The sequence below is a fragment of the Neofelis nebulosa genome, chromosome 16 (genome assembly GCF_028018385.1).
Source record: "Neofelis nebulosa isolate mNeoNeb1 chromosome 16, mNeoNeb1.pri, whole genome shotgun sequence".
In the NCBI taxonomy this organism is placed as follows: domain Eukaryota; kingdom Metazoa; phylum Chordata; class Mammalia; order Carnivora; family Felidae; genus Neofelis; species Neofelis nebulosa.
The window spans coordinates 64,023,850-64,048,985 of NC_080797.1; the positions used below are offsets into that span (position 1 = coordinate 64,023,850).

At 46.4% G+C, this 25,136-nt stretch overlaps 2 protein-coding genes and 1 long non-coding RNA gene across 3 annotated transcripts in view; all 3 read right to left on the bottom strand.

The window, feature by feature from the left end:
• Positions 1–18: 18 nt before the first annotated feature.
• On the bottom strand, positions 19–3,708 carry RILP (Rab interacting lysosomal protein). The gene is made up of 9 exons (XM_058705268.1): positions 3,215–3,708; positions 3,047–3,140; positions 2,856–2,962; positions 2,519–2,764; positions 2,070–2,197; positions 1,558–1,680; positions 796–879; positions 429–515; positions 19–397 (listed from the first exon to the last, which is right to left on the bottom strand). The coding sequence occupies exons 1-9, from the start codon at positions 3,440–3,442 to the stop codon at positions 292–294; spliced, it is 1,203 nt and encodes a 400-aa protein (XP_058561251.1). The 5' UTR covers positions 3,443–3,708; the 3' UTR covers positions 19–291.
• Positions 3,709–4,452: 744 nt separating this feature from the next.
• Positions 4,453–25,136, bottom strand: part of PRPF8 (pre-mRNA processing factor 8) — a 32,123-nt gene continuing 11,439 nt past the window's right edge. The window contains exons 25-43 of the mRNA XM_058705265.1: positions 14,012–14,259; positions 13,731–13,910; positions 13,401–13,536; positions 13,112–13,281; positions 12,843–12,972; positions 12,572–12,718; positions 11,921–12,081; positions 11,541–11,732; positions 10,990–11,227; positions 10,730–10,858; positions 9,499–9,612; positions 9,246–9,419; positions 8,754–8,947; positions 7,796–8,035; positions 7,560–7,701; positions 5,516–5,656; positions 5,241–5,380; positions 4,934–5,136; positions 4,453–4,789 (exon numbers count right to left, since the gene is read on the bottom strand). Of these exons, the coding sequence (XP_058561248.1) occupies positions 4,635–4,789; positions 4,934–5,136; positions 5,241–5,380; positions 5,516–5,656; positions 7,560–7,701; positions 7,796–8,035; positions 8,754–8,947; positions 9,246–9,419; positions 9,499–9,612; positions 10,730–10,858; positions 10,990–11,227; positions 11,541–11,732; positions 11,921–12,081; positions 12,572–12,718; positions 12,843–12,972; positions 13,112–13,281; positions 13,401–13,536; positions 13,731–13,910; positions 14,012–14,259 (3,234 nt within the window). The 3' untranslated portion in view covers positions 4,453–4,634. The remainder of the gene's footprint in view (positions 4,790–4,933; positions 5,137–5,240; positions 5,381–5,515; positions 5,657–7,559; positions 7,702–7,795; positions 8,036–8,753; positions 8,948–9,245; positions 9,420–9,498; positions 9,613–10,729; positions 10,859–10,989; positions 11,228–11,540; positions 11,733–11,920; positions 12,082–12,571; positions 12,719–12,842; positions 12,973–13,111; positions 13,282–13,400; positions 13,537–13,730; positions 13,911–14,011; positions 14,260–25,136) is intronic.
• LOC131498231 (uncharacterized) lies at positions 14,469–24,775 on the bottom strand. Its single transcript, XR_009255347.1, has 2 exons — positions 14,801–24,775; positions 14,469–14,547 (listed from the first exon to the last, which is right to left on the bottom strand). It is a non-coding gene; the product is annotated as an uncharacterized LOC131498231 (long non-coding RNA).

The following is a 25,136-nucleotide window of genomic DNA, read 5'->3' on the forward strand; positions in this document are numbered from 1 at the left end:
CACACAGACATGAAGCAGTTTCTGGGTATCGTGGGCAGTGGCTTTATTACATTGGCTTAGACCGTTCGCATAGACCCTTGGGAGGTAGGTAGCCCGCTCTCCATTTTACGAATGGGAAAGCGGAGACTCAGGGAGGAAGCGCTTTCATGTGACCCCGGAGGCTTGGCACAGAGATACAGGGAAAGAAGGTAGGCTGAGTTCTTCATCATCCCCTGGCTCAGGCCAGGATCGCGAAAGAGCCTGGGGAGGGCTGAGAAGGAGGGAGCCCTGTCTTCATTTGAGGCCACACATCTACCCATAGCCAGATTCCAAAGTCAGGTCTCTGGGGCAGCTGAGACAAAGATGTTCATCGAGTGCAGAGCACGGCTGGTCAGGAGTTGAGGACTGTGGGGCTGCCCACAGGCTCCAAGTGGGGTGGCTGTGGGGTCTCCTCTTCTCCTCCTAGCTTACTGGGGGCCATGCTGCTGGTCTGGGCTTCACGGGCCTCTGTTTCACCCCGATAGGACAGGCCAAAGCTGGGGGGAGAATCAAGAGGCACGCTGAGCTTGGATGCCAGAGAGGTCAACGATATGGGCTGAGGGCAGGGGCTGGTGAGAAAAGGGATACAACAGGAAGAAAGGGCAGCGTGAGGTATTGAGGGGGCAAAGGGGCCGGGGCCAGGGCCAATGTGGGGCGGCATGCTCAGAGCTCAGGGCAGCAAAATGAATATCAGTGGAGCAGGATAGGGGGAAAGAACAAAGGTGGGGCCCCTCCTTCACCCCCACAACCTTTCCCCTTCCTCTTCTCCCAACATACAAACTCTGTATTCGGGACTCAGTGGGTGGAGGGTGGGCTCCCTTATCACTGGAGAGTAGGAGCCATGAGCTGTCTTCATCGTCACTGAGGCAAAGAGGAGAGAGGAGATGCAGGGGTCATTAATCAAGGCCCTAGGGGACACCAGGAGTCCAGCTATGTTCAGGCCTCTGCACAGCGCCCAGGAATGGCCAAGGGAGGACAGAGTGACCCTGGGCCTCTCAAGGCTGGAGAGAAGGTGGTGCTGGGGAGATAAAGGACATCTTGAGGCTTTTACTTTACAGCCTGACGGCCGGCCCTGACATAGCTGGAACTACAGTCTGAAACTTCTGAGAACAAACAGATCCAGCCAAGACAGGAAACTGAAAAATTCATGTGAAGAAGCAGCATTACCAGGTTTCTTTGCCAGGAGGTACAGTGAGCACGGCATGTGGGTGCAGTGCAATCCAGAGAGAAGGGTGGCAGGCTAGGGTGTGCCCAGGCCAGAATGGAAGGCCCAACAGGACAGGCTGGACGGCAGGTCCAGGGGGTGACCAGGCCAGAGTGGTAGGTTCAGCAGAACAGACAGGACAGCAGGCTCAGGGGGTAACCAGGCCAGGTTAGCAGGTTTAAGCCGTAACTAGGTGACAGGCTCAGGGAGTAAGGCTAAGGTGGTAAGCTCAAGGGGTGACTAGGCTGGGTTAGAGCATGACCAGGCTGGGACATCAGGCTCAACAGAAAGAGGAAGGGAGAGCTGGCTCAGTGGGAATGGAGGCAGGGACTTACCTGCTCTCTGTTTCCTCTGGAATCCCTAACATCTTGGCCTTGATCTTCTTCCGCTGCTTCTTGACAGCCACCTTCATGGCTTCAACCAGAAGCCCAGGGACCCGGTGGTCCGTGAGCAGCTCCCTGCAGAGGAGGGAGAGGGGCCGAGTAAGCAGTGGGAATGCCAACAGTAGGTCTCATCCCAAGTACCTGTGCATGTTGTCCCCCCCTTTTTAAAACACTCCGCCTTGCTAACACCCCTCAGACCTTAGCTTAGTTGTTGCCCTTTCCTAGGAGTACTTCTTTGACCACTGCTCTGACTCTTTGTACCACCTCCTCCCTCATTTGGAAGAAGTTCCTGGAGGGCAGGTGCTGTGTCCTCCCAGTGTCCCGCACAGTGCCTGGCACATGTCACTGTGGATATATCAGTGAGCCAAAAAATGAAGCTGGTGACTTGAGACTTGGGAACGGGTGTGAGTGGAGCGCCCCCTTCCCTAGCTTCCCAGACTCCGCCCACCGCCCACCGCCCTCACCTCTGGAAGTAGGCCAACTCCTCCTTCAGCAGGAACACGTTGGCTTTGAGTTCATTTCTCTCCTGAAGGATCTGCTCAAGTTCCTCTCGACTGAAGCTGCACTGTCCTACCTTGGAGGGGCGCCCTGGCTGAAGGACGGGTTTGGTCGATGGGGGTACCTCTGCTGGCGTTCCCCTGCCCCCCCCGGGGCCATCCCAGGAATGCTAGAGCAAGTGACTGGCAGGGAGACTTGGGAGGCGAGGGCACTGCAACAGATGACAGACCAGTGCTCTGGCTGAGAGTGAGAGCAGAGGCCGGCTGGGGGGGGGGGGGGGGGGGGACGGGGGACGGGGGACGCACACTTGTATGCCACCTTCCAATTTCCCGGTGGACCTGCTAACGCCGCACAGCAAACCTTTCCCGAGTGCCCACCAAGTACCAGACCTGCGAATACTACGACGGGCACTCACCGGGTCCTCAGGGGTCCCTGGGGCTCCCGTCTCAGCGGTTGCCCGCTCCGGCTCCTGCCTCTGCTCGTACCCGGCCCCCCTGGCCTGGTCCTGCGCCGGCTCCTGAGCCAGCTCCACTGCCCCCTGGCGCTGTAGCTCCCGCTCGCCCTCGCGGTCCCTCGCGGCACGCAGCTGGGTTTGCACCGCTGCCAGTTTGTGCCGCAGCTCTGAATTCACCAGCAGGAGGCGCTGCAGCTGCTCCTGCAGCTGGGGGCGGGGCAAAAGAGAAGGTAGGCGGGGTGTCGGTGGGCGAGGTGGAGAGCCCCGCCCCTCGCCCCTCGCCCCGCCCCGCCCTCACCGCCTCTGTCTCCTGGCTGCGCTGCAGCAGGTCGCGATTGTGCGCCCGGAGCTCGTCTCGCTGGCGGTCGGTCACCTCCTTGAGCTGCCGCAGAAGAGCGCGCTCCTCTGAGGAAGGGGCGAACTTAGCAGCGGCTTGGGGTGGGGGCCCTGAGCCGGCCCACCCCACACCCTGGTCGTGCCCGCACTCACCGTGTGGCCCAGAGTGCAGCTGTCTGCGGAGGTGCTCGTTCTCCTCGCGCAGCCGCCGCAGCTCTAGTTCGGCCTGCTGCGCTGACACCTGCAGCTGGGGAGTCCGGGCTGTGAGGGCTACGCTCCCACCAGCCCTGCGGGTGGCGAGGGGAGGGGGCGGTGACTCACTGAGTCCGGGTCGGGCCCCACGGCAGCCTTTTCCAGGAGCTCCAGCGCCCGAACCACGAGCGGCACTAGCCTGGCCGCCGCCTCCGGCCCGAAGCGGCGCGCCAGCTCCTTCAGCTCCGTGCCCAGGGCCCCTGCTAGATGGTACACGAGCTCCGCGGCCGTCCCTGACCCGGCGGCCACTCGAGGCCCGCAGCCAGGCACCCCGGGTATCGTCCCCCTGGGCTCCATGGTTCCACAAGGCCAAGGGCTGCGACACCCCCCTCCAACCCTTACTAGGGCAGGAAAAAGCCAACCAGTTTCGGCCCAGGAAGCACTTTAGGGCAGTAGAGGGCGGGGAAGAGGCGACAGAGGAGGAGCGATTAAGGGAAAAGGCGTGGGGAAGGAGGTAGTGCACTGGGTCCCCTGGGCCCTGTCCTGTTCGGATCCCCCAAGGTCACAGGAAGCAGGACTGCCTGCTTCCAGCCAGGCGTCCCAGGGCTGAGGCTCAGGGCTCTAAGTGGTCACTTTCGTCAATCCCTCCCCACAGCCTCCAGTCCAGGCTCCACCCCAGTGTCTGGTGTCATGAGGCTCCACTTGGCAGCCAAGCACTACAGGCAAGAGGTGAGAGGTAGGAGGGTTGTCCCTGGTCTCAGAGACAGTCATCTGTGAAGCCGCGTGCCTATTTCCCCAACCAGGAGTGACACAAAGCTTAAGGGGCTAGGCTGGGCACCACAGCTGGAGGGGCAAATCCACAAGCTTCCAGACTCAGAAAATGGCAGCAACTGTTCCAAAGGATGTTGAATAGGAGTGATTTGGAGACAGACAGAGAGAGAGAGAGAGAGAGAGAGAGAGAGAACGAATACGAGCGCACACACATGCAAGAGCAGGGATAGGCGGAAAGAGAAAAAGACAGAGAATCTTAAGCAGGTCCAGACCCAGTGCAGAGAGCTTGATCTCACAGCTATGAGATCATGACCTGAGCCAAAATCAAGAGTCAGGACACTTAACTGAGCCACCCAGGTGCCCTGGTTTGCAAATATTTTGAAGGGATGTTGACAAATGTGGTCAAGCAGTAAGGGTGTGAAAGCCCAACCCCACCTCCGTTCCCGGAATCTAAGGGATACTTACTTAGTCCCACAGCCCATGAAAAGGAGGCTCATGCCCCTTTAAGGTTGAGGCCAGCATGGTGCTATGAACAAGTCCAGCCTCCCTACATCCAGAATTTGAGCTCAGGAGGAAAACAGCAACAACTCAAAAACTCCTATTTATACAAAATTTATTATTACACTTTACTCAGGACTACAAGCCACCAGAGATCAATAACACAAGAAGCACAAAGACAGGAAAATGGGGCCAAGCTGCTGAATGTCACCAGCTTGTCTTTGGGGGTAAAAGACTCCAGCCTGTGGAGCGTCTGAAGCAGGGGGAGGTGAGGATACAACTAGGCATAGAGGTCCTCTCGATCCGCGGAGTAGACCTCGCCCTCTTGCAGGAGAGCAAAGTTGAGGAAGTGGGAAGGTCTGTGCACCTCGTGGTAGAACTCTTTGGGGTTTGCCAGCTGCAACTCATACTTCATGTTGGGATCATGCCGCACACCTTGGGGTAGAAGGAATGGTCTAGTGTTAACAAGGTGCACCTGCCTCACCCAGCCTGGACCCTGGCCATCTCCAAACCAGAGTCAAGCCCCAAGTGCTAAGGAGGATGGCCTACCCCAGCCCCACTTCCCCATGCTGAACTTACCCATAAAGTTGTAGTTCCATGAGGACTGGGCAGGGACCATAAAAAAGCCAAGGAAGCGGTCTGACAGCAGCATCTGGACCCTTTCATAATGCGAGGGTAGATAGCCCTTGGGATTGTTGCCCTTGTCTGTGTTCTGGCGACCCCATTCATAGCCACTGGGGGTCAGCTTATAGGCTGTCAGTGTGCAGGAGCCTGGTGTGAAGCTGACAGAGCGATGAAGACAGAGTCAGAGCTCAGGCCACCGTTCTGGGCCCTGTGCTGTAATGCCTGTCGCACCCCATTTCCTCCCAAAGGGGCCCAAGTCTACCTGCAGGTGATGATAATGGTCTTCTCACCATCCCAAGATGGGTTGTCAGCCATGATCTTAGCATGGGTGGTGACATCCTGGGGTGACAGCTGGGGGGACTCATTGGGCTGAGTGTGGATCCATCCTAAGGGTTCCATTTCCTATAGGCAAAGAGAGATGAAAAGTTATCTGGAGCCTCATCTGCAGACGGGAATCACCCCATGAGAACAACATGGCTGCCTTCCTTCCACCACTCTCACAGAAGAAAGCTCCCATTCTTCCACACCCCCACTGACCTTGAGGTACTCATGCTGGGGCAGCTGGCCAGGCAGATGCACGGTTTGGTGAGTGCCCCACTGCGGTACCATCACGATGCAGCGGATCTCCTTCACCTGGGGGTTATCCGGTGGGCTGACCCCATACAGGTATCCTGCAATCTGGAAACAAAGGGGTCAAGAACCAAAACGATTCTTAGTACCATTCCAGACTCTGGGCTATCAGCCCTGTGTTTCATTCCCTTCCCCAAGAACAAAGGAGAGCTTCTTAAAACGTGGTCAGAATCTCTTGCATCACGGTAGCCTAGGGTGCTTGTTCGAAATGTTAAACATGGCCCTCATCTCGGACTTATCACATCAGAATCTCAAGTGGGGTCCAAGAATCTGCATTGCTCACACACTCCCCAATCGATTAAACAGTATCCATAAATAAATGAGCACACCAACACACAGCTCATGAATTTTCACAAGATGAACACATCTTTAAGTCCACCACTAGGTGGTATTTTGAATTTTACACGGCCATCAACAAAGAGGACCTGTGTCCTATAAACCCACCTGCAATCTTCTATTAACAATCTTCTCAAATTCACCAACCTGAGGCCACAAATTGGGTATTGTATACAATATGAATTACCTGATTACTACTAAGGCTAAACATCTTTTCAAGGTAGTTTGTTTATTTTTGAGAGAGAAACAGAGTGTGAGCATAAGCAGGGAAGAGGCAGAGAGAAAGGGAGAGAGAGAGAGAAAATCCCAAGCAGGCTCCGCACTGTCAGTACAGAGCCCGACATGGGGCTCAAACTCACAAACTGTGAGATCATGACCTGAGCTGAAATCAAGACTGAGCCACCCAGGCACCCCCCTAATCATCTTTTCGTATGACATTTGCCATTTGTAGTTCCATTTCTGAACTACCTTCATATTCTTTGCCTATTCTTCTAGTTATTTTTTTATTTTATTAATTTTTATTTTAGAGAGAGAAGCTCCGTACTGAGTGTGGAGCCCCATGCAGGGCTCAATCTCACAACCCTGGGATCATGACCTGAGCTGTAATCAAGAGTTGGATGCTCAACTGACTGAGCCACCCATGCGCCCCTACAATTACTTTTAAAAATCAACTTCCCTGTTCTAGATTCTAATCTACCTTATTTTAGAATTATGCAAAATTTTCTTCCTGTTTTTAGTGTGTCTTTTGCAGCACCCTTTGTCACACACAAGCTATTGATTTTGATTACGGTTTTGTGTCCTTCTTAAAAAAATTTTAATGTTTGGTTTTGAGACAGACAGTGAGCAGGGGAGGGACAGAAATAGAGACACAGAAGCCGAAGCAGGCTCCAGGCTCCAAGCTGTCAGCACAGAGCCTGATACAGCGCTTAAACCCATGAACCATGAGATCATGACCTGAGCCAAAGTTAGATGCTCAACCAACTTGAGCCACCCAGGTGCCCCATGGTTTTGTATCTTAAGAAGGCTATCTTGGGGCTGCCTGGGTGGCTCAGTTGGTTAAGCGTCTGACTCTTAGTTTTAGCTCAGGTCATGATCTTATGGTTTCTTAAGTTCGAGCCCCACGTTGGGCTCTGGGCTGTGGGCTTGGGATCCTTTCTCTCTCTGCCCCTCCCCAATTCAGGCTGTCTTTATCTCTCTCAAAATAAATAAATAAACTTTAAAAACAAAAGGCAATCTCAGCATTACAATAATAGATATTTTCTTCTAATACTCTACAGCTTAGATTCAGGTCTTTACTCTACCTGCATTTTTTAAGTGCTGTGAGGCAGTGTTCTGACTGTTCCAGTGCCACAGAGCATCCTTAATCCTACAGATCTGATACACATTTATTATGTACACAGGAATCCCTTTCTGACTATATGCTATACTCTTCCAAAAACTTTTGGAACTCTTAACTGCCATAGCTTTATAACGTTTTAATATTTGGTGGGAGCCAAAACACTCCTTGCCGTTTCGGCCACTCTTATGTACCTTGCGTTCCAGGCAGTCTCAGGTGAGTTTTAGGCATGTAAAATGCCAGGCACACACTATGGCTTAGTTGAGCACACTTACTCACTTGGGCCCGCAGGTCAGATATGCAGATGAACTTCTTAAGCACATTCTTGGGAAGGATATAGGTATAACCAGTCTCCTTGATGTCATCAGATGAAACATAGATATGATTGGTCCTCAGGTGAAGGTTGGCAGCAGAGATGGCCCTACAAATGGTGAGGAATGTAAGCATTTCTCAGGCCGAGCACCACAGGCAGCATCAGTAGGCTTTGCCATCGCTACCTCTTCCCCTTACAGTACCTAACCCGCCATTCAGTCTTAGAGGAGAAAGTCTGCGTCTCATAGTTGCTGGTGGTAGAAGTAATGATCTCATCACCATGCTTGTTGACAGTACGAGTCTGTGTTGCTGTCAGCTGTGACTGTTCCTTGGTCTGCTTCTCGATCTCTGCTATCTGCTGCCGCTGCTGTGATGGTGCTGAGATCTCCATACCCAGGATGATGTCTCGAATTTCCGATTGTGTCAGTGATGCCACGTTCACGCTGCGGGGACAGCATGGGTCACACCACAAGATCCCTTCCCTTGGTCAACTATGCCTCAATGGCAAGAGTGTAACTTGGTAAGACAAGGGACTCCATACCCTTACCCCAGACGATCCTAAGTGTATAGTGGAGATGTCCCAATACCGGTTAAGATTTATCACAGCCCAGGATGGCCCTGAGCATGTACACCCTTTCAGCAACACTCAAACCTGCTCAGTAGCCATACCTCCCTCTTTTCCTTGACAAGAAGTGCCCTGGTTTATAGAACAATTCTCAAAAACAGAAACCCTTAGAACACGTTCTCAATCATTGCTGGTACTGTCAGTCACCTCAGTCATCCTGGGGGGGGGGGGTACCTGGACATCTATGGACATTTTTCTTCTTGGTTGCCAAAATGACAGGAAGAGGGAAGGAAGGGGTGTGTGTGCTGTTAGCAGTGGTACCTGGGGATGTGGATGTTAAAACTGCCTGTAACATGAACGGTGAAGAAATGCCCTGCTCAAAATGGCAACATGAAACAATGCCCAAGAATCAGACAGAAACCCTGAAACACTGACATTTTCTACATTATCTGAAGACACTATCTTTTTTCTGTAGGCATCTCCAGGACAATTCCTTGAGAAATTTCTGAGCCTTAAATGTTTCAAAAAACCCAGAAACCACATACCAAACCATTCATTTCACCCTTTTAGGATGTCTCCCAACCACCAGTGCTCACTTGTTTTTCTTGCCGTAGTCGGCCAAGATCAGATCTTTGAGCTGCACTTCCACTTTGATCCACTCCTCGTCAGTCAGAGTGGGCCAGATATGGTGTGGCTCTGTAATAGTCGTCTTGTCTGGCTTCAGGATCACCTTCGCCCGGTCATTGTTCACGTGCAGGGCACGCAGAATCAAGATGAGGCGGGAGAAAGCCTGAGAAGAGGTATGGCAACAAAGGGCGGGGGGGTCAGACACTGAGGTCCTCCCCGTTTCCTCGATTCTGTTCTTTCAGGGAACCCAGAAATTGATTTCAAACTCTAAGGTAGAGCCTCCACCGCTCTCCCAGTCAACTTTTTATGCAGAGCACAGAATTGCTGTCTCATCCACAGGCTGAAGATGTGAAAATGGCCCCATAGGGGACCTGGGGAAAACTTAAGGAAGGCACAGGATTGTCTTATGACCCCCAACCCACTCCTCTTAGAGTGACCTTCTTTGTTAGGCAGTTTCATACCGTATAAGATGAGATAGTCTTGAGCCAGTCATCATAGAGATTAAAAAGAACCATCTGGGGTTCAGTGGCTTTAAGGATGAGGTCCCCAAACTTTTCCACCTTGAGACAAGCCTGGAAAGGGAGCTGGAGCTCCGATCCTTTGATCACAATATTGGGGAAGTCCAGCAAGTGCACCTGAGACAAGATCAAGTCCAAGATTAGAAATAGCCTATACGTCTCAGCCCTCCTTTCTTCTACCTCATCCACCTCTCACCTCCAATGGGTCCAGCATGCCCTTCCTAGTGACAATGATCTGCTTGGGCTGCTCCTCCACAGGCAGAGATCGGATCAGGGCAGCCACCTCCTCAGCCGTCTTCCACTTGGCCAGCTAAAAAGGAAGAGGGGAGGAAGTGGAAATTGAGTGTCTATCACCACAGGTCAACTAGAACAAAACAGCCTAGGTCTTGAGATAATCAACCTATGTTTCTGTTGCACACCGCTACTGAATGTTAGGTACTTTGGAGGTGCAAAAGAAGTGTCAGATGGTTTTGCCCAAAAGGGTTTTTCAACCTAGCTGGCCAGACAAAACTCACACAAGATATACCACAAGCCGGTATTTGATTATATAATACCAAGTGTCTGGGACAAAATAAATTAAGGCTAAAACTGATAAAAAGCTATACAAAGAAACAGGTCTTAAGAGATAAGAAAGACTTAATTAACAGAGTAAAGGGGAGAGATCATTCTAGAAAGAAAGATACATGAGCAAAGCCACAGAAGTGGAAATGGATGTCAGAGTTTGGGGATACTAGGAGGAAGCAGGTTTTATTTATTTTTTTATTTTTTATTAAAAAAAAAATTTTTTTTTAATGTTTTATTTATTTTTGAGACAGAGAGAGACAGAGCATGAGCAGGGGAGGGGCAGAGAGGAAGACACAGAATCCGAAACAGGCTCCAGGCTCTGAGCTGTCAGCACAGAGCCCGACGCGGGGCTTGAACTCACAGACCGTGAGATCATGACCTGAGCCGAAGTCGTACGCTCAACCAACTGAGCCACCCAGGTGCCCCAGGAAGCAGGTTTTAAAGGAAGAGAAACCATGGGTGGACAGGTGGTAGCTCAGCCAAATTATCAAGTGTCTAGGAAGCCAGAAAAGAGTTAATTCAGCAAAAAAAGAGTTAGATAGATAGAGGTAGAGATTTGGCAAAAATGAGGTCTTAAGCATACTTGGTTCCCTTCAGAAAGATGATTCTTGGCAGTCTTGTTCAAGGTAGGTTAGAGATGGGAGATGCAAGAAACAGAGAGACCAACTGGTAGGTAATGAAGGACCTCACATACTGCTGGGCCCCCTGTAGAGTACTCCCCGAGTTAAGTAATTTGGAGCAAAGGTTCAAATGAGACACAATCTCTCACAGAGAGAAACAGGAGGATGTGCCCTGGCTCCCTGCTCCCCAAAGAAAAAGGGGCAGCAAGGTTCCACAGCCTCTCTACCCTTTAACCAGCTCACCTGCCCCAGACGCTTCTGTCCAGCCCACACAGATGTGTGGATTATCTTGAGGAACAGCTGCCCTGTGCGTGGATTGAAGATGAAGATGGCCCCATTGATAGGTTTGGTCGTCAAATTCCCTTCAAAGGTCTAAAGAATGAGATCATCAGTTAGTGCGGCCTAGACACAACCACCCTACCTTCCCATATGCACACATTTGCCTCATCACCCTCTCACAGGCATATATAGTCCCACATCCCTAGGTTGTTTCTAATTCTCACCTTGTGAATAGTCACTCTGTAGACATTAGTGTCATCCACAAACCAGATAATTTGGTTGGAGAAGAGCTCACCATAGTTCTGAGAGGACAGATAGGGCTCAGTGGGCTCAGATGAATAGAGCTGCAGCCCCTTGCGGATCCGTTCACGTAACACATACAAGGCAGGGTTTGCCTTCATGATCTTGGCCATGGCCTGCTGTATGAGAGGCTTGCTGCCTGGGAACCAGTTTCCATAGGCACTATGAGAATAGAAGAGGCAAGAAGAGTGAAGACCAGGCTGACAAGTGTCTGCCCATGTACACAGAGGCAAGAAGAAAAGGTCAATGACCCAGAAGAGGAAAGGGCCACACAGGCAAACTAAAAAAATGTGTACATTAAAGTATGGGGCCGACTGGGGTGCCTGGCTGGTGCAGTCGGTAGAACATGTGACTCTTGATCTCAGAGTTGTTGAGTTTGAGCTCCAGACTGGCCACAGAGTTTACTTAAAAAAATAAAATTTAAAAATAAAGTATGGGTCTGACATTACATACATGCTTCTGAACACCAACTTACCTATGCAGGTTATAGGCCAAGTCAATGGCAATGAGCACACCAGTGGGTGAAGGATAGATACTCATGTTGTCTGTGGTGTAGTCCAGGAACTTGGCCCGGGCATAGCGTTCAATGTCATGGGAGTCATAGTCCCCCCAGCGCAACTGGATATCAATCCAATACTTCTGAGTGGTGGTACTGTCCATCACATCCCTGAGGGTGGAGAGAGGTTAGGAATCCAGGCGTTTGGAAGCCACTGACACAACCAATGTCCAACAACTACATGAACTCTCAATCACTACATCTAACTCTCAAAAAAGAAAGGAAAGTTTCCAAAGTAGCACAGGTAGAACAGTAAACAAGCTTCTTGGATAACAAGGGCTGGGTTATAATGCACTTACTTGGAGTCTGCCAGCAATGAGGGCCGGGAGACATTCCACTTATAGGAGGCAAAAAGCAGGATATCTGCACAGGAAGAATTCATCTTATAGGACTTTCGGGGGTGAATTGTCTCCTTTTGTACTGTCTCAATTTCTAGTGCATCCAGTTCCTGATCAAATACCTGAAGGCAAAGGTAGAAAGGTTATGACTGCTTATGGGAGCCCACTTAGAACGAGACTTGTAAGAGTCCAGGTAATGTGGCACCTGGCACCACAATGCAGGTCTCCTCCTTGGTGCTTCCAGGGTGGACTTCCCATACCAAGAGTGAGCTTTTTCGTTTCTTTTCCTTTCTTTCTTTCTTTTTTTTTTTTTAAAGTAGGCGTCATATCCAGCATGGAGCGCAATGCAGGGCTTGCACTCATGACTTTGAAATCATGACCTGAGATTAAGAGTCCTTAACTGACTGAGCCATCCAGGCACCCCAAATACAGTTTTCCTTTTTTTCTTTTCTCTTTAAGTAGGCTCCGTACCCAGCACAGAGCCCAAGGTGGAGCTTGAACTCACAACCGTGACTCAAGACCTGGGCCAAGACCAAGAGTCAAATGTTTAACTGACTGAGCCTGAGCTGACCTGACTTCTCATGGTACCCTCTCCCCTCACTTCTGGCCCACCTGACACAAGTCCATCACAATGCTCTCGTGGATCTTCTGCCATAAGTGAGCTCGGAAGATCTGGATGAGAGAGATCTTCAGTGTGGGGATCTTGCCATGCATGAAGATACCTGTCAGGTCCAGCTGCACCTGAAAGCCTACATATACCTGACGGGAAAAAGAGACTGAAAGTGAACCCAGACATCAAGACACTTGTTTTCAGGATACAATGAAGGTAACAGAAACTCTTGTTTTTAGCTTCCTGTCTTCCAGGTCTAGCAATCACACTCACATTGGCTCGGTTGATGGTCGGGGACCACCAGAGGGTGAATCTACGATTGGGAATCTGGTTCAATCCCGATCGCTGAGCATTGGTTAGCTTCTTCCACTTCATAGACTCCTCAAAACCACTGGCCTTCTCCCTGGGAAAAAGAGACCAGGTAAAGTGATACCCTGCCATCTCCCAGAGCACTGGTCTCTGGTAAACGCCACAGAACACAAAGGCACAATAGAGATGAGCTCAGAGGGTTATGACAGGTAAGGGGAGAAGAGAATCCTCACCAGAAAAGCCCCTCCCAGGTAGGGAAGTAAGTGCCCTTGAAGAGTGTGTGTTCCAGAATGCCTTCCACACCGCCCAGGGCCTGGATCATGTCTGTACGGTAGTTGTTCAGGTTCCAGAGCTTCCCATCATGCCGCTGGTGTGTCCACCAGAAAGGGTTCTGCTTCAAGACCTAGATGGCAAAGCAAGCACCATCAAGCTTCTGGGAGCCTACTGCCCCAGCCAGATTCCTGGCACAGCTGTGGGTTCCTCTAATGCAGGGGAAATCTCTGTACTATCCCCTCCATGTACCTGGTACTGCTTAAAGTCAGTTCGAACACGCCAGCCTTTATCATACGCCAACGTGTGCCGGTCCTTCTGGAAAAGGGTGTTGATTCGAGGAATGCCACGATCCCATGAATCCTCTAGATCTTCTAAGGTCAGTCGTCTGTCAAAAAAACACTGAAGTCAAATATGTGCTCACACAAAGTTTATTTAGCATTCCTTCCTGGCCAAGGACCGATGGGTCAGATGTAGAACCTACTTCCCTGGTCTCCATTAAAATACAGCACGCTCTGTTCCTGACCTCCATGCAAGGCTGCACACCCCTGACAGGACTGCTATGCCTTCCTGGATGTGTACCTGTTCTGAGCAATGGCCTCTTGTCTCTTCAGTGCATACTCAGCCCAGACCCTCTGAGAATCAATGAACTCGCTCTCCCATGGTTGTATGTAGCGGTACAAGTTGGGAATCAGCTGGTCTTCTTCATGGCTCATTCCTGAACGAAAGTGTGTGATACCTACATCTGTCTGCTTGGACCACCTGTTTGGGGGCACAACCAAGATTAGAGAAAAAAATAAAACCTAGAAGTAAAGAAACATCCCCTTCCCTCAGGATCTAGAAGGTTTTCAAGCAAGTCCTACCTGAGGTCAGACTGGGGGATGAGTACATGGCCCATTGAGAGCATGCCAAGTCCACCCAACTCCTTAGGGGTATAGAACACAACAGGAGGGAAACGACTCGGCATCTTGGAATTGAGGCCAATCTTGATACGTGTCTGGATCTTGTTCTCACACTTCACTAGCAAGTCCAGGAGCTCCTGGGTGTTCACTACAGCTTCCCGAAAATATGTCATAAGGCCAATAAGAGCAGTGTTCCACTTATTCACAATCTGAAAACAGTGGAGAAAAGGTAAATTATAGGTGAGCCATGGGAGGGGACAAGTGGTGGGGACTACTTGGTCCAGCTGATTACACTCTTCCTAGTTCTCAAGGAAGACTTGAGCTCAGTGTCATTAGGGAAGTATACATAAGTCAAAACCACTGTGAGAATCTGTTTAACACCCACAGGAATGGCTACAGAACAATGACAACTGTTAGCAAGAATGTGAAGAAAATGGAACACTCCTCTACTATTGCTGGTGGGAATGTGTACTGGTGCAATCACTTTGAAAAACAACCTGGTAGGGGCACCTGGGTGGCTCAGTTGGTTGAGCGCCGACTTCGGCTCAGGTCACGATCTCGCGGTCCGTGAGTTCGAGCCCCGCATCGGGCCCCTGTGCTGACAGCTCAGGGCCCGGAGCCTGTTTCAATTCTGTGTCTCCCTCTCTCTGACCCTCCCCCATTCATGCTCTGTCTCTCTCTGTCTCAAAAATAAAATAAAACGTTAAAAAAAAAAAAAAAAAAAATTAAAAAAAAAAAAAGAAAAACAACCTGGTAGCTTAAAAGGTTAAACAGAATTACTGTGTGATCCAGTAATTCTACTCTTAAGTATATAACCAAGAGAAATGAAAACATTCATCTGCACAAAAATCTGTACCAAATGTTCATGAAAACATTATTCATAACAGCTAAAAAGTAGAAAAAACTCAAATGTCCACCAACTGACAAAGATAAACAAAATATGGTATATCCATATAACAGAATATTATTCACCTGTGAAAAGGATTCTTCAAGTATTAATACATGCCACAATGTAGATGAATCTTGAAAACATGTTAGGTGAAAGAAACCAGACCAAAAAAGGTCACATATTGTACAATTCCACTTGTATGAAATATCCAGAACAGGCAAATCCATATAGACAGAAAGTACACTCATGCTTGCCAGGAGCTGAATGGTGGGGAGCAATGGGGAGCAAATGACTGCTAATGGATACAGGGTTTCTTTCTGGGGTAATGAAAATATTCTAGAATTAGACAGTGGGGACAGGTGCACAATTTTATGAATATACCGAAAACCAAAGAATTGTACATTTCATTATTTTAATTTTTATTAAAAAATTTTTAACGTTTATTTATTTTTGAGAGAGAGGGTGTGTGAGCAAGAGAGGGCCACAAAGCAAAGAGGGAGACAGAGGATCTGAAGCAGACTTCGTCCTGTGAGCACAAAGCCCAACGTGGGGCTCAAACTCATGAACTTTGAGATCCTGACCTGAGCCGAAGTCAAGAGTCAGACGCTTAACCGACTGAGCCACCAGGTGTCCCAGAACTGTACTTTTTTTTTTTTTTTACAATGTGAATTTCATCTCAATAAAAAAATCAACTAAGGCAATATAAACACTTAAGAGCAAATACAGTAAGTAATCCTGGGGTGGGTGGGGGAGAAAAAGGGATGAGAAAAACTACTAAAAATTAATAGAGGGAATAAAAACTAATGGGGCCACAGAAATTGCCTTCTACTATAAACAACTAGAAAACTGAACAAAAGATATAAAACAGTATTTTCAGACAACTGACAAATAGACAACATAGGCCTAAGGGCCATGACCCTTGAGGAAAAGGAAACAAATGAAGTAAACTCCATGACTGTCCCCCACAACTTACTCTGCCGAGTTTCTAAGCTGCAGCATACACATAGAGGAGTAACAGAAACAGGGCCCAATAGTCTCGCTCAATTGAAGAGATCAAGATTAGAATTCAGGAGGCCAAGGCAGCTACAATTTGTGGGGCAGAGGTACTGGAGAGAAGCATGGTCTCCAAAAGAGATTTCTGGAGATCCATGAAGGGATTCCCCATGATTTTGGATGAGTACCAATGCGTATGGAGTAAAACTCCAAGAACACCCGAGATCAGAAAGCTGAGCAAGTCCCACGGGTCATATAAGGTTGGCAGCAGTTTGTGTTCCCACCAGCCAACTAGAGAGAACCTGTAATACATGGGAATTGGGTAGAGTCCCCAGAAGGTTATCAACCCAGCAGCAGAGGTTCATTAGCCCCAGAACAAAGGGTGCTATAGAGTTGCCATAACTACACTTAAAAGCAAGCCTTAAAAGGACCAAACTAACCCACAAGTTACTGAACTGCACACCAGAACACAACTCAATACTATTTAACAAAACATAACAAAACCTAGAAATAATGTAAAATTCAAAATTTCTAGCATGTAATAAAAACGATCATTCATGCAAAAAGAATGAATTACCAAAACCAGAAGAAAAATCAATCAATAGAAACAGACCTAGCAATAACACAGGTGATGAAATTAGTAACCAAGGACTATAAAACGGCATTTAAAAAATCTTATAATTACACTGGAGTATATAAAGGAAAATATGAACATAATAAGGAGAGAAGATACTAAACACCTCGATGGAACTTTCCAGAGATGAAAATTATAATATCTGAAATAAAAAAAATACACTGATGGAATGACTCTGTAAAGCTGCAAAAGAAAACAATGATTTACATTAACAGAAATTAGACAAAATAAACACTTTCCCAGACAGACAAAAGCAGAATGCCTTCACTGCCAATAGATCATTACTGTAAGAAATGTTAAAGGAAATTCTTTAAGCACCATGAAAACACCACCAGATGGAAATCTGGATCTACATCAAGTAACAGAGAATACCAGAAAAAGTATGTGAGTAAAATGTAAAGGATATTTTTGCTCATTTTGTAGTTTCTGTAAAAAAATAAAGTCTGTTTAGAACAAAATTAGCAACAAAGTAATGTATTTACAATACAGGTAAAGTTAAAACATATGACAAAAATACTACAAAGAATGAAGGGGAAAATGGAAGTGTAATGTGTAGTTCTTACACTATATGTAAAGTGATCTTAGAAGACTAATGGTGACAGTAGACCATGGTAAGTCAGTGATGTACAGAGCAACCAATTAAAAAAAAAAAGAAAAAGAAAAAGTGTAGGGGCGCCTGGCTGGCTCAGTCATTACAGCATGCAACCCCTGGTCTCGGGGTTGTAAGTTTGAGCTTCATGTTGGGTGTAGAGATTCCTTAAAAATAAATCTTAAAAAAAAAAAAATGTAGTTACTAAGCAAAGAGTGAAATAAACAAGCCCACTCAGGGTGCCTGGCTGGCTCAGCTGGTGGAGCATGAAGCATGCCACTCTTGACCTTAGGGTTAGGAGTTCAAGCCCTACGTTGGGTGTAGAGATTACTTAAGAAAAACAAAATCTGGGGTGCCTGGGTGGCTCAGTCAGTTGGGCATGTGACTGCGGCTCAAGTCACGATCTCACGTTTGTGAGTTCGAGCCCCACATCAGGCTCTGTGCTGATAGGTTGGAGCCTGGAGCGTGCTTCAGGTTCTGTGTATCCCTCTCTCTCTGCCCTTCCCCCGCTCGTACTCTCTCTCTCTCAAAAATGAATAAATGTAAAAAATATGTATTTTTTTTTTAAATAAAAAAAAGCTTAAAGATGAAAAAAGACACCCATGCAAACACAAAGTCTGAGTAGCACTACTATCAGACAAAGTAGACTTTAGGACAGAAAATATTACCATGAATTAAGAAGAACATTTCATAATGATAAGAAAGTCAATTAAGAAGATATAATAATTCTTGGGGCACCTGGATGGCTCCGTCAGTTAAGCATCCAACTCTTAGTTTTGGCTTAGGTCATCATCTCATGGTTTGTGGGTTTGAGCCCAACATTGGGCTCTGCGCTGACAGTGTGGAGACAGCTTGGGATTCTCTCTCTCCCCCTCTTCCCCCCCACCCCCACCAAAATGTTTGAAGACAATGTTAAAAAAAATATGTATATGTATATATGTTAACCCTAAATACATTTCATACCTAATTACAGAGCTTCTAAACTGTTTATATAAAGTAAAAACAGGTGGATGTTGAAGCAGAAAACTCAAAAATAATCATGAACACTACATATTCCTTTCAGGGGTATCAACAGAGTTGCTTGTATGTACAGAAGTATCTATGTGTTTCCACTGTAAGGCCCAATTCTGATTTCAGCTGTCTCTTTAGGTACATGACAACACTCCATCTGGCACACTCCCCTGGTCATCATTTGTATGCAGGTTCAATGTTCCTTGGACAAAAGGTCTGTCAGTTTGCATTTTGATATCAATGCAATGGCTCCCCTCTCCCCTAAGCCTAATATCTTAGATGAATTCCTTGTTGGTTTTCCATCTGCAAGCCAATACATTTTGCCCACCTTTCAATTATGTTCAACAAAATGTCCTGATCATTTGCCTTTTTATACAATTACAACCTATGTGAGTAATTTTGTTCTAAGTATTTTAAGAATTCCAGATTTCTGAACTTCAGAAATTCTTCATGCTCAAAAAATATACAATTTTCTTGAAAAATATCACGTGGCTTTATGCTAAAAGTTTGGATGTCTCTAATAAAGTTAACTGTGTCTCTGAATAACCCCTTCCACAAACAAAACAAAAAAACTCCAACCACAAAAAAATGGACCCGAAAGAGGAAATAAATAAATCCGCAATTATAGTTGGAGATTTCCAAGACTCTTCTCTCAGTAATTGACAGTAGACAAAAAAGTCATTACAAATATACAAAGACTTGAACAACACGATCATTCAACCTACTGGACCTAACTAACATTTATAAAACACTCTACCCAAAAGCAGAATACAGATTCTTTTCAAGTTCACAACCATAAAACAAGTATTAAGACATCTGGAAAAATGAAGACCATAAAAAGTATGTTTTCTGACTATAACAATTACTAGCAACTAATAACAAAAATATCTGGAAAGCCCTCAAATATTTTAAAATTAAACAGCATACTTCTATGTTTTTTTTAAAATTTTTAATGTTTGTTTATTTTTGAGAGAGAGACAGAGCACAAGCAGGGGGAAGGGCAGAGGGAGAGGGAGACAGAATCTGAAGGAAGCTCCAGGCTCTGAGCTGTCAGCACAGAGCCCCACACGGGGTTCAAAACCACAAACCACAAGATCATGACCTGAGCTCAAGACAGACACTTAACTAACTGAGCCACCCAGGCACCCCTCAACAGCATACTTCTAAATAACATATGGGTAAGATAAAAACTCTCAAGGGAAATTAGAAAATATTTTTAACTGAATGAAAATAACCCAACTTAATCAAAATTTGAGGGATGCAGCTTGAAGTAGTACTAAGAGGGAAATTTACAGCAGTGAATGCTTATATTTAAAAAGATCCCAAATTGATCTAACTTTTTACCTTAAACCAGAAAACTTTAAAGCAAATTACAGCCAACTGTAAACAAAAGGAAAAATACTATAAGAGCATTTTGAAAACAAACAGAACAGAGAAAAATCAATGAAACCAAAGCTGGTTCTTTAAGATTAAAAAAAAAAAAAAAAAGGCAAACTACAAAATACCAAATGATATAATCAAGATTTTAAGGTAAGGACTATGTTTTCTAGACAATTACTGAAGTGCAAGATCACACTGGCTGGAGTAACCATGGAAATTAGTCTTGAGCAAATAGCCGTCTTCAGATAGGCAAGATAAAAGGGACTTTCTAGAGTTAGGTAATAGCGTGAACCAAATCACAAAAGCTACACTGAGCATCTAGCTTGTACTCAAGATGAACCAACGGAAGACAACAGACGAACAGAAAGGAAGGCCATGGGCCAGAATGGGCTGGATCTGGGAGTAAAGTCAAACAGACTTGAGTAGGACAACTGTGAGGCTCAGTAAGCTCTTCGACTGTAATTGGCTCTAGGAACTGCCAGCTGCATGGTTTTTATCACAAAACACACCAGTTGTATTCTGCAGTTACCAGTGCTTTATTCCTGGAGGGGAGTAAGTCTGAATTCCCAAGAAGTACCACAGTCCTTTACGAATAACAGGAGTATTCTACATTCCTTTACAATAGCAGGTCCCTGGGCGGTTCAGTCGGTTAAGCATCCAACTCTTGATTTCAGCTCAGGTAATAATCTCACAGTTTGTGAGCTGGAGCCCCATGTCACACTCCACACTTGGAGCTTGGAATTCAATCTCCGCCCCCCAATCCCTGTTCTCTTTCTCTCTCAAAATCAGTAAATAAAACATAAAAAACAAACAAACAAAAAAGCCTTAAAAAAAAAAAAAAAAAAGAATAGCCAGAGTTGCTGGGGATTCAGGGAGGCAGGAAAGAAAATATATCAGTGACTACATGTGCTAGGTACCAAGGTTAAGAACTTTACACTCATTATGCCTTTAAGTCTTCATAAAAGAAACAAATTCAACTTCTACAACTTGCTCAACACACCTCATGACCCGAAACGAATGTGGAAAAATAAAAACTGATGTTAGGACAACAGGATTCTAGATATTTTCTAGGTCTTGTTAGTATTTTTACGGTAGCAAAAACACTCTGTATGTTTTAATAATCGATTATATCATTATACATTTATCCAAACCCACAGAATATATATCACCAAGATGGAACCCGAAAGTATACTATGGCTTTTGGATGATCATGATGCGTTAGTGTAGGTTTATTCTTGGTAAAAAACATACCACTCTGGTGCGTGATGTTAATAGGGGAAGCTTGCATGTACGGGGACAGGGAGTTCATGAAAAGTCTGTCCCTCCCTCTCAATTTCACTATAAAACTAAAATTGTTTTAGTTTAAAAATTTTTTTTTTAATTTAACGTTTATTTATTTTTGAGAGAGACAGAGGCATGGAGAGAGGGAGACATACATTCTGAAGCAGGCTCCAGGCTCCGAGCTGTCAGCACAGAGCCCAACATGGGGCTCAAACTCATGAATCGTGAGATCATGACCCGAGTCGAAGTCAGACACTTTACTGACTGAGCCACCCAGGTGCCCTTTTTTGAATTGTTTTAAAAAATTAAGTCTCAAAATAAATAATGTGAAATAGAAGTCAGAACGAAACTCAAAAAAAAAAAGAACAGAGAAATACATCTCCTGCCAGGCAAAGATGTTCTCTTGAGGTCTTTGCCTCAGGCTTTAGACTTCAAGTCATCCGGACATGGTGAAAGGGACACCTTGGTGAAGGAAACAGGGCCTGCCATGTTGGGAAGGCATGAAAGAGGCAGGAAGGCAGCAGTAAGGCCCTTCGGAACCTGAAGCTAAGTAGGCTGCACCTTGTAAGTCAGACTATCTATGCCCATCTCTGTTTTCCTGGTTATGCCTGGCCCTTATGAAAGCCCTGCTTAAATGTTCTAGCCTTATTTTCTAGCTCCCACTGGGACCGAAGAGAAGGGTCCCTGCCTGCACGCTTGGGCTAGTGTGCTGCACACACCCGAAAGCAAGGATGGTGAGAGCACCTAAAGTGGCAGTGGTGGCAATGACTGCAAGAGTCCAATTTTAGAGGACAAGAACAGGGCCACAAGGTCCAGCCACCTCTCACCCTAATGGATACTTCCCTTCATTATCAACCTTGGAAGTGTTACAAGAACTATTTTACCTTAACACACCTCAGGAAACAAATTCCAATATTCTACTACCTGATCAAAATCCGGATCCCTCTACTTGATGAGAGCAAACATTTACTGAACAATTTACTGAATAATTTAACTTACTACATTTGCTATTTCATTCTCACAATAAGCCCTCAGAGCTAGGTAATACATCAGTATTCCTGTTTTTTGTTTTTTCTTTCACATTTATTTATTTTTGGGAGAGAGAGCACAAGGCGGGGAGGAGCAGAGATAGAAGGAGACACAGAATCCAAAGCAGGGTCCAGGCTCTAAACTATCAGCACAGAGCCTGATGCGGGGCTCAAACCCACAAACTGTGAGATCATGGCCTGAGCTGAAGTCGGACGCTTAACTGACTGAGCCACCCAGGTGCCCCAGTATTCTTGGTTTAATTTACTTTTTTGAAATGTTATTTAAACCCAAGTTAACATATAGTATAATAATGGTTTCAGGACAATTTAGTGATTCATCACTTACACAGAACACCCAGTGCCCACCCCCATTTAGCACATCTCCCCACCCAACACCCCTCCAAAATTCTCAGTTTGTTCTCTGTTTTTTAGAGTCTCTTATGGTTTGCCTCCCATTTTTTTTAAAAAGTGTATTTACTTACGTAATCTCTACACCCAACATGGGACTCAAACTCACAACCCCGAGATCAAGAGTTCCATGTTCTACCGAGCCAGCCAGGCACCCCATCATTGGTATCCCCATTCTATAGAGAGAACTGAGGCCCAAAGTGGGTGACTTATCCAAGATCTCAACTAGTTATGTGACAGAGCTATGATCTGAACTCCAATCTGACTTCTAACCACTATAGTAAATCACCTCCCTAATCTCTGACATTACTCAGGCTCTCACCTCTCACACATCTACTCCCTTGATCCCTACAACTCAAGACCACTGGCCTCTTCTAGTCTCTTCCTACTCACTCCCCAGTAATCCAGGATCCCAATAGGGGCCAGCACTCTTGATTCTCCTGCATTCGATCCCTTACCACTCCACAACAGTCCTACAGCAAAACCCCAAAACCTGAACTACCAATAGAATATATCCACTTTGTCCATCCTGTCACTGAGTAGCTGAGTGCTTCTGGGAAGAACTCCCACTCACAGCTGTCTTCTATTTTCTTGAAACCCACCTGGAGCGCACAGTTTCTTCAAAAACTGTATCATACCCTCACCACTGTGACCAACCCAGGCAAAGCTGAAAAATTCAGTATTTGTTATAACTTCCCACTCAACCTTACATTCACATATACCCAGACCTCTTTTCTTTTAGGTTTAGAAGAGGGTTCCCTCTGCTTCCCCTTTACTCTGCCCCCACTCAACTCTGGGGAACGCTGCTCCATCACTTACTACACTGGTCTACTGCACCCTGAACTGCTCCTGGCTCCTTCCTAATCAGAACATTCTTCACTCAATACCATTTAAAAATACTGCCTTGACCTATATCTCCCTCTAGGTGGCATCTCATGCCCTTCCTCTTTTTCTAGCTCTGGCAATTTGACGGTCCTTGCTGTCTCCACTCCCCCACTTCCCATAAAGCCTCACCCACTGCAATCTGGCTTCTATCCCCACTATTTCTGAAACAGCTCTTGCTAAGGTCACCAATGACGTCCTGAATGCCAAATCCAATGGATACTTTTCAGGTCTTATCTAACTAAAAGACTCTTAGGCAACTGACACTGTTAAATGCCCGCCCCAATTCCTGACATCCTTGGCTCCCATGACCCAGCACTCTCCCAGTCTGGCCATGCTGTTGCTCAGTGTATCCTATGGTTCCAAACCTGTCCCTCTGCTCTTCTCATTCCTTACCCTGTGAAATCTTGCTCGCTCTTGAGTTTTAAACCACCTCCTAAACCACCAGACTCCTAAACCTACATCTTCAACCCAGATATCTTCTCCAAGCTTCAGACTGCAAAATATCTCCACTTGGACATCCTACAGGAGCCTCGAAGTTACCCCTGACTGCTCTCATTTTCTCACATCATTTCTCTCTCTGAAGCTTCAAGCTCAAAGTATTTTACAGCAAATCTAAGAGATTATCAATTTAATAGGCATCACTAGGGTGGAAAAAACACACACACGTGTGTGTATACATTTGTATATATACATACATACACACACACACACACACACACACACACACACACTCATCTTGGAATTGAAAACAGAGGATATAAGAAGTGCCTGCCAAACAGCTCCATCTGGATATTCTTAGGAACCTCAAACTTTTTATATCCTGAACGAAATCCATTTATCTTCCCTCCTAAACCTGCTCTTCTTCCTGTACTCTTCCAGTTGGCAGTGCCGATATCCACCTAGTCAGCCATGCCAAAAACTGAGTGTTATTTTCCTTTCCCTCTGGCGTCCCACCAAAATGAGGCTGATTTCACCTGCTAACTACTTCTCAGATATACTCCTGTCTCCTCACTGCTCTCATCTCTATCATCAGGACTTCAGCAGAAATCCCCAAACTTGATCTCCCACCCAATTTCTCTAAACCCATCTTCCCCACAGCTACAAGAGTGAAGGACCTAACACAGAAAGCTGGGAAAATCATTCCCATGCTTAAGAACCTCGTAGGATTCTTTAGACACCTGGAAGGCTCAGTTGGTTAAGGATCTGACTCTTGATTTTGGCTCAAGTCATGATCTCACAGTTCATGAGATCGAGCCCCACATCAGGCTCTGTGCTGACAGCACAGAACCACTTGAGATTCTGTCTCCCCCTCTCTCTCAGCCCCTCTCCCGCTCACATGGGTGCAAGTGCTCGCTTTCAAAATAAATACATAAACATTAAAAAAAAAAACCCTCACAGGATTCTTAACAAGCCATGCAATCTCCTCCATGATCTGGCTCTTGGTGATCTGTCTCGCCCCCATCTCCTAACAGTCCCTACTCCATAACTATACTCCAGTAAACCTTGAATTTGCACAGCTCCACACATTTCATGCTAGTTACCTCTCCATACCTAAGGCTGAAGGAAGGCCCTCCCTCATCTACCTCATCACACATTACTTCTTTCAGGAAGACTCTCCTCTCCTTCTCCCAGATTCCCAAATAACACCATAGCTTTATAAACACTACATCCTAGTATAGTTCTCTTGTCTATGGATCTTGTCTCTCCGACTAGGTAGGTGAGCTCGAAGGTACATGCAGTGTGCACAGAGCCTTGAACGCAGCAGTTATCAATAAACACCAATGGAATGAATGAGTTACGGAATTCTTGTTACCTGACCCTTAGACAGACCTGAAAAGGTAAACTCTCCCCTTGTACTATACTCAAAATGTGTAAGAAATTTTAAGAAATACTAAGGGGCTCATGGTTGACCTAGCCAGAAGAGCATGCGACTCTTGATCTCAAGGTGAACAGTCTGAGCCCCAAGTTGGGTATAGAGATTACTTACA

Excerpts from the sequence above, each read along its gene's own strand:
- RILP (XM_058705268.1), bottom strand. The coding sequence starts at position 3,442 with ATGGAGCCCAGGGGGACGATACCCGGGGTGCCTGGCTGCGGGCCTCGA. Across the intron at positions 880-1,557 it reads CCAGAGGAAACAGAGAGCAG|TGACGATGAAGACAGCTCAT; the intron begins GTAAGTCCCTGC and ends TCTTTGCCTCAG. Across the intron at positions 398-428 it reads AAGCTAGGAGGAGAAGAGGA|GGCAGCCCCACAGTCCTCAA; the intron begins GACCCCACAGCC and ends TTGGAGCCTGTG.